Raw genomic sequence first — 8,299 nt, forward strand, 5'->3', positions numbered from 1 at the left:
CAGAGTTCGATCCCTGGTACCAAAAAAAAAAAAAAAAAAAAAGTGGCAGGGCATGGTGGCCTGTAATCTCAGCACTCAGGAGGCTGAGGCAGGAGGATCGCTGTGAGTTTGAGATCAACCTGAGCTACATAGTGAGTTCCAGGTCACTCTCCCTACATAGTGAGACCCTGTCTCAAAAAAACAAAAAGGGAAAAAAATTAAAACAGCCCCCGAAAGCATCTTTCTCGGGTGACAGTAGAGCTTCCTTGAGAAGTAAAGAGGGTCACAATCCCTTGATAAATTTGACTACCATATCCAGAATTCTTACGGAGCTGGGGAAGTGAAAGAAACCTTTTTCAATGTTGGTGAGCGCTCCATGAAAACCATTCTCTATGTGGTGCCAAGTCACTGGCACCCCCAGGTCTTCCAGTCTCTTCTTGTACAAGAGTGAATGGTCACAGATAAGATCGTATTCACAGCTCACAATGCAAGCTTCTGGGAGCTGAGATACTATGTCATCTCCTGTGATCAGGGGTGAGCATGTCCAATGCATAGACATTTTTGCCTCCAGGTAAGCGTCCTCATTCAGGGGCTCAAGGGGTCTGGACTGATAGCCTCGCTTCTTAAACCTCTCTGGAATGTTTTCTGGGCCCAACCATTTTCTGTACTTCTCCCAGGCTTCCGGAGGCAAATGGGCACCTCTCTCGACTGCACTTTTCCAGGAAGGGCTGATGTTCATGTGACAACACCAAGAGTAGAAAGCCAAATTCCATGTGAGCAGTGGGATGTTGCTGTTCTGCTGGTAGGAAGGGGACTGGAAGTGTATGTTTTGGAGTGCGGCATAGATCAGAATTTGAGCACGAATCCTGGGGAGATCTGGACGGTTCACAAATATTTGACAAATTAACGTTGCTAAGCCCCCTCCCACGCTGTCGCCACAGAGAACAACCCGAGCTGGGTCCACTCCATGTGCATCTAGGGACTTCAGGAAGTGGATGGTTGCCTCCACACAGTCATTTGTCATCACTGGATGCCTGTACCTGGGTGACTTGCGGTATCTGAAAAGGAATCAAGGCACATAGTTTGCGCTTGTCACCCCAGTGAGGCCAAAAATACCTGCATCTAGCATCTGCCAACCCGGTTTTATTCTGTTAACTTTCATTTTGGATGGCATGAACCTTTTTTTTTTTTTTTGGTACCAGGGATTGAACTCAGGTCCTTGCGCTTGCAAGGCAGGTGCTGGAAGCACTGAGCTAAATCCCTGGCAACTTCCCTGTTGGAAATCTGAGCAAATGGAGGTAGGTGTGAGACTTAAATGAAATGATAAACACAAAATCCTCATACTTAACATATAGGCTGGCAAAGTGGCAGCTCCCACTCTTACAGTCTCAGCGCCTTACAGGGGACAAGTCACTTTTCCAAGAGCCCTGTCATCCAGCTGTTGGGCAATAGCTTACCAGTCACCAACACCAGCCTCATCTTCCTGAACCTACCCGATGTTACTTCCCCAACTCACACCTGTCCCTCCCTGCTTCCTGTTTTGTGATTCTTATGAGCAGCTCCAGGCTTTCTTGGGTTTTGATTCTGATTCATCCTACCATGCGCACAGGATTTGTGGGGAGCCTTGTAGACTTGTTTTCTCACCAGAGGCCAGCAGATCACACGCAGGACTCCTCCAGATCAGGTATACCCTCTCTAAACCAAGGGTGTCCGAGAGGGATGTAAACACGGCATTGCTAGACTTCACTGCTAAGAAGACTCTATACAAATCTAGATTTTGTGAGGAACTTCATCATTTTAAATGCTGGTCACAATATTCTCTCTCTCTCTCTCTCTCTCTCTCTCTCTCTCTCTCTCTCTCTCAGAAAGAGAAACAAAACCTGCCAGCCCCTTTCATTCTGATGTTCCCACTCTGTGCTACCAGGATGTGGGGTTAGAAAAGAGTACAACGGTCTGGCAGTTTGGCTGACATATACTCCCAGTGATCTCTTCATTGGTGCAATAAGAAAAATAAGGTGTAGAGGGTCAGAAACTACCTCTAGACTTCATCCTACTATAGAAATCATATTATGTCTACTGTGGAACTCTACTAAGTAGAACTACCTTGGGTGCTGATATATCAGGCACCAGGCAGTAGTCCTGGGAGGAACCAGCTCAAGTCACCCCTGGCCAGTGTTCACCAAGGCCTCATTGAGGTCTAGCTGGGGTGGGTGACTCTTAGAAATAAGCTAGGAGAGAGGTTTGGAGGGATTTTTTGTTTTCAATTTTTTTCTTGTGCCCTTGAGTGGATCTCCACCAAGGGGGATTTCCTTATGGGTACTTGGAGATGAGTATGACAGTGCTTAGCTTGTCTTGGTGATAGTGTGGGTGCCACTGGCATTTAGCAGGGGGAGGTGTTCATGTCTAGAATCTGCGGGGCCTCTCTGATCCAGGACGATCTTTTCCACCTTGAAGTGCTTGTGTGGGGAATCTCTACATCTAATCTGTAAAAAGAAGACCACTTTCCACCTCACTCCCAAAGACCACTCTGCAGATCCCGCCACTCACATAAACCCAAAGTCCACAGGCATAGAAGAATTCCCAGAGTCTTTCCTTCTTCTTCTCTCCTTCCTTCCTGTCCTCGCTTCTCACTACCCAGCCAGTCCTTCTGGTCTTCCTCCAACCCATTCAATATTCCCACTCCATCAACAGAAATCAGAGCTGCTGGATGCCTGGTGTGGCCTCCCCGTGTACTCACTTAACTGCCAGAACCACTGAGCCGCTCTTCTTGCACAAATGTGAGCAGAAGTCATGATGAGTTTCTGGAATAAAAAGGTTCATCACATTCACCAGTAAACCAGCCCTGTGGGTTGACTCTGACTAGGTTTTACAAACTTGCTTCTAGGTATCACTAAACTTCCTCTCTTCTCATTACTTCTGCTCTGGCCCATGTGAATAACTTTCTCCACAATTCCCACAACCTGATCCCTCCTGAAAGTCATGAAAAACATAGAAGAGGATATTTAGCCATTGAGAACAGTGGTTTAGGCTATAAGCTTGGGATTCACAGAGTAGAGGGCAAACCCAACTTTTCTTCCTTTAAAAAGACAAAACAAAACAACAACAACAAAAAAACCTCGATCTACAGTAGTGGCCTGCAAGTTGCGTAACATCTCTGAGACTTGGTTTCTTCGTATATAGAATGAGGATAATGATAATATACCTTACAGGGAGTTGGAGCTTAAAATAATAGACATATGGGCTGTGTCTAAAGTACCTGACAGGTAAATATTAATAAATATTGCCTGTTACTGTTACTTGTCATACAGATAAAACCAAAACTAAATCCTTTATTCTCAAAGGCTGCCTACCATAAAGGGCCCCAGATTCCACACATTTAAAGCACTGCTGAAACCAAACAAAGGTGCCCTCCACACCTACTTCTGATGCACAGGCGAGAAAATAAAGATAAAATCATCTGTATTGTGAATTGTCCTTATCAGTTTTTCTCAGTCTTTGGTGTCCATATTTGTCTGTTCTGGAATTTGACTCAAGTATTACCTGATGTGAAACTGAATGATGCATTTTATTTATTTTTATTTAAAATATCCCTATGTCCAAAAAAATACAGGTGACATTTATGCAACATATACTAAATGCCAGTGCATGGTATTTTAAAATGGCTACTCTTGTGAGCTGTGAGTTTCACCTCTATAAATATATTTTTTCATCTGAGCAAATATTTTAAACTCATTAAATATACACAATTGGGTATTGTGGTATTTGGGGATTCCACACCTGCAGATTCAACCAACTGTGGATCAGAAAAGTCCCTCCTTCAAAAATGTGCCTGCAGTGAACACATATGGGTTAGTTTTTGTGGGGGGTCATTATTCCCTAAGCAATGTAGTGTAACAACCATTTAGAGAGCATTTGCATTATACTGAGTATTAGATGGAAGTTGCAGGTGATTTGAAGTATATGGAAGGTTATACATGGATTATAAGAAAGCAGGTCATTTTATATCAGAAACTTGAGCCTCTGTGTGTTTGGGTGTTGACCAGAATTCCTGGAACACACACATACACACACACACACACACGCACACACACACACAAATTGAGTAATGGAGTAAATATTTAAATTTTTAAAAACTGTTACAGTAAGACACATTGCCATTAACTTCCTCAATATACTCCCAAAATATACTTCAAGTGGCAAGAACAAGGGATAAGTGTGTTTGAAGTGAAGGGGAGAATCTTGGGGGGGGGGGTTCGTGGCAATGTGTCTTTTACTGCAATAAATTCTAAAAACTTTTAACATCCAATATATACCATGCCTCATAGAAGTCCTGCTTCTAGAAAGAGTCACTGCATTTGCATATCTGCTTCCGGAGCAATTCGGGGCCCACTGACTGCCCGGCATTCCCAGAAGTCCTAGTGAACTTTAAGCCCAGAAAGATCATCATTTCTTTCCAGCTTCTCCAGCAAGGTCCCACCCATGGTCCTTCAAAAATTCAAGGCAAGTCTCTTACTTAAGCTCCCCAGGATAGTCCCACCACCGTGATAGAAGACAATGCCAGGCTGGGGAGTGCTCGAGGGTCCCTCTGGCCTGTACAGCTTCACAGGGATTGTCCCACAGTAGAGGTCTGTGACCACAACACCTGGATGCTTCTTTAGTGGAGGCAGATCATGCACAAAACTGACAAATTCTGTCGCATGACAGAGTCCCAATTTCTCAAAAATCTTCCCCTGTCAGAAAGAGAAGAGGAAATGGGTCAAGAAGGGACTGTACAAGGGATACTTCACCTCCTGCCTGCATTCTGGCAGCTATACCACAAGGATCTGGGGAACCAGCAGTCAGCTTGGGCCATGGCACAGCTCGGCCGGCTCAGAGCTCCCATCACACCTGCAGTAAGATCCACGCTCATGTGGCCCCTGTACCGGCCAGCCCCTCCTGACCAGCTCTCCCCAGACACTTTGCACCAGCCACTGCAAACCAGGCTGATGGTCACCTTTGCTGGTCCCTTGACCTGTAATGGTGTTGTCACCACAGGGCTCTTGCTTTGCCTCAGCCTGGACATGCCATATCTTTCTAGGTGAACTTCCTGTATTTGTGGCTAACTGCTGTGGAGATTTTTTGTTTTAAGGGGAAGGGAGCATTCTTATATTTGGGTCACTCCTACTGGAATAGTTTTGGATAAAATAATATGATATTGATGACTTTCTTAAGAGAACAGGAGCTAGGTATGGTGCCACACGCCTATAATGCCAGCATTCTGGGAGACTGAGGTATGAGAATCAAATTTGATCCCAGCCAGGGCAATTTAGTGACTCAGCAAGACTGTGTCTCAAAATGAAAAATAAAAGGGCTGAGGGTGTAGCTCGGAGTGAAGGCTTTGAGCTCAATACCCAGTACTGCTGCTTTATTTTTCAGTCTTCTTAGGTATATGTCTAGAAGGTTTCAAAATAAAAAATAGACAAACAAATAGAGCAGGAAGTAAGCATTTCCAGTGTTTCTTATCCATTTTTTTGTGTGCCAGAACGCTTTTGGCCATATCTGTGATTCGTTTTTTTTGTTTTGTTTTGTTTTTAATCTCATTGAGTTTATTGGTACTTTTTTAAGTATACAATGCAGTTACATTCATCACTGGGATCTTGGACCTTTACATGACAGATCTTGGTTCTCATTTTTTCCCCTTACCCCTGCCCTCCCTTCACCCCCTCTGTCCTCCCCTATTTACAAATACTTTGTTTCCATTTTTTCTTTTTCTCATATTTTTTCTTGTCCCTTATTTCCTTTCCCCTACCCTTCCCACTTCCCCTACACCGTTAGCCCTTGTCTTCCTATTTCTCTTTATGACCACTTCAATCCTGTTCTGACTGTAGCTGGCTGTCCTCCTTCCTGTGAGAGGGAATGCTACAGTTCTGACAGAGGCTAATTGTGAACAGGGGGTCATTTGTATCCAAATTCACAGGCCTCTTGCATTCTGTCCCCTGAGGGGTTGAGGACTCCAAGTGAATAAGCCCTGCTCTTCCTCTTGCACGGGTGTACTTTGTGCTACAGTTGGCCTCTGTGTGAAGCTGATTTCTGGCTTGTTTCTTTGTTCACGGCCAGTCCCCCACTCCCACTGCCATGAGACTCCAAGTTCTTTGAAGACAGAGACTTCCTATGACTTTGTCTCTCTCCCACCATTGAAACTGGGTCAGAACCATGATGTGTAATAGCTGTATAGCTCATCTTTGCAAAAAAATCAACAGTGACATTTTTTTATGAAGGGCTCACTCCCTGCCAGATGTTGTCAAGTACCACTTCAGATGGATAGCTTGACTCAGGGAATATCTGCAAAATGCCACGGAGTAGGAGATACTATTTCCTCTTATTTTGTAGATGAGAAAACTAAGTCATTGTAATTAGGAAGCTGCATGATGAGCATGAAAGTCAAGGCCAAGCCAGAAAAACCACAGGATCCTGTCACAGTGTCTTGAAATAGCAGACTGAGGAGGTGAGAAACACTGTCCACAGTTCTTTCCTGTCCAGGATCTTTCTTTTATCATGTAAGAAACTTAGCACAAATATGTTCAGTATTCATTTTTGTCAACCCTCTGGAAAAATACTGTAAATCCATATTGGCAACATCCATACCATTGTCACCATGACTTATTTGCAAGTATTTTAATGAATTACACATAATGGCAACAGGAAATAAGATGGGATTATATTAGGTGAACAGTTGCTCAACTCTGAAAAGCAACGTATTGAGCCTAGGACCTAGGACTTTTGCACTAAGCTATGTCTTCAAACCTCTTTATATTTTATTTTGAGTCGGGCTCTCTCTATGTCACCCATGACGAGCTTGAATGTGTGATCCCCTATCTCTTCAAAATTGCTGAATAAGAGGCAGGGGTCACTACCCTCAGCTCATAAATTTTTCTTAAAAGTCATATTTTACAGTTTGTATTCATCTTTGTGCTAATGTTCTAATTTGCTGCCTACCTGTTTTGTTGTTTCTTGACTCTAGCTAGCAGGTTATATAATATATACAGAATACTGTAATTTGGACATTAAATGTCTCCCAAAGCCATAAAGGCTTAGTCCTCAGGTAGAATTTGGAGGCAGTGAATGCTTTGGGATGTGGGACCTAGTGGAAGTCCTTAGGTGACTGGGGGCAAGCCCTTGAAGGGAGTTAAGGGACCTTAGCTACTCCCTCTTCTGCTTTTGTTCTTTGGCCTTGAGATGAGCAGCTATGCTCGGCCTCACACTCCCACCACATGGGATGCCTCACCACACGCAAGTAAGGCCAACAGAATATGAACTGAATATCACTGAAACTGTGAACAAAAATAACCTTTTCCCTCTATAAGTTGATTGTCTCTGATATTTTCTTATAGTGACGAGAAGCTAGCACACTGAGAAAGCAAATCATTCTTTGAGTTTTCTGGCTGCTAGCCAAGTCCAGCCTCAGAAAAATGGGACACAGCCAAAAACCACCCAGTAGAGATTCTGCAGGGTTGAGAATATGCTATCAGCCTCAACCATAGGCTGTGTGATGCCAGTGTCAATTTACCTAGAAACTTCTGGTATGTGATTGCCCCCAATCTCTCCTTAACCCCAGGTAGAGGAGGCAGATAAAACACAGACTCACCCACGTTAGCAGCAGCTGAAAAATGTAGCTAAAGATCCTCAGTTTCAAGGGTTGGTCAATCCCTGAAGGGATATCCACAGTTGCAAACTGGCTGCACATAACCCACAGCCCAACTCCCAGCAGGAATGCACTGGCTCCTGTGAGGAGGGTCAGAGCCACCGTCATCATGCTGTCTCTTCCCCAGAGGATGCCGAGCGGGAGCCACGCTCAGTGCTGGCCATTTAGAGCACTGTCTGAGGCCAGCAGACCTTCTCCTTATGTACGACGACCTTCTCTCTCCACCTCCAAGGAGTCTGCCCAGATCTGTGAATCACAGATCAGGTGAGGGCGTGGTTTTGTATCAGGTCCTGCACCGAGGACAAAGATACTAGCACAGCTTGGTCTGGTTGGAAATGAAAGCTCCAGAAGTCCGGCTTAAATCCTGGCCCTGCTCCTAGACTTTATCTTTAGTCACCACGGACATCACATACCTGGCTCTCCTCACCTGCCCTCAACCTAGTTATCCAGGCCCAACGTTCGCTATGACCGCATTGTGTGTTCTTCAGCTACCAAGGGCCATCTCAGGACCTTTGAACTTGTTCTTAGTTAACTTTTCCCCTAGGCCCCAGCTGGGCTCCTTTCTTCCCCTCTTGTAGTTCTCAGTTCAAATGTCACCTTCTCAGTTAGGACAGCCCTTTACCCACTGCTTACTTCATC

The 8,299-nt window shown here is 44.6% G+C and overlaps 1 protein-coding gene across 1 annotated transcript; it reads right to left on the minus strand.

Moving 5' to 3' along the window:
- Nucleotides 1-262: 262 nt before the first annotated feature.
- Aadacl3 (arylacetamide deacetylase like 3) lies at nt 263-7,771 on the minus strand. The gene is made up of 4 exons (XM_010628180.1): nt 7,604-7,771; nt 4,493-4,709; nt 2,717-2,780; nt 263-1,037 (listed from the first exon to the last, which is right to left on the minus strand). The coding sequence occupies exons 1-4, from the start codon at nt 7,769-7,771 to the stop codon at nt 263-265; spliced, it is 1,224 nt and encodes a 407-aa protein (XP_010626482.1).
- Between the last annotated feature and the right edge of the window lie 528 nt (nt 7,772-8,299).

This window comes from Fukomys damarensis, unplaced genomic scaffold (assembly GCF_012274545.1).
Source record: "Fukomys damarensis isolate Sample0158 unplaced genomic scaffold, DMR_v1.0_HiC HiC_scaffold_23, whole genome shotgun sequence".
Classification (NCBI taxonomy): domain Eukaryota; kingdom Metazoa; phylum Chordata; class Mammalia; order Rodentia; family Bathyergidae; genus Fukomys; species Fukomys damarensis.

What these genes read in the sequence shown, in the direction of transcription:
- Aadacl3 (XM_010628180.1), bottom strand. Translation starts at nt 7,771, where the DNA reads ATGATGACGGTGGCTCTGACCCTCCTCACAGGAGCCAGTGCATTCCTG. An exon ending in GACTATCCTGGGGAGCTTAA is followed by an intron (nt 2,781 to 4,492) that starts GTAAGAGACTTG and finishes TTTTTATTCCAG; the next exon opens with AAACTCATCATGACTTCTGC. An exon ending in TCAGTGGTTCTGGCAGTTAA is followed by an intron (nt 1,038 to 2,716) that starts GTGAGTACACGG and finishes ATTCCTTTTCAG; the next exon opens with ATACCGCAAGTCACCCAGGT.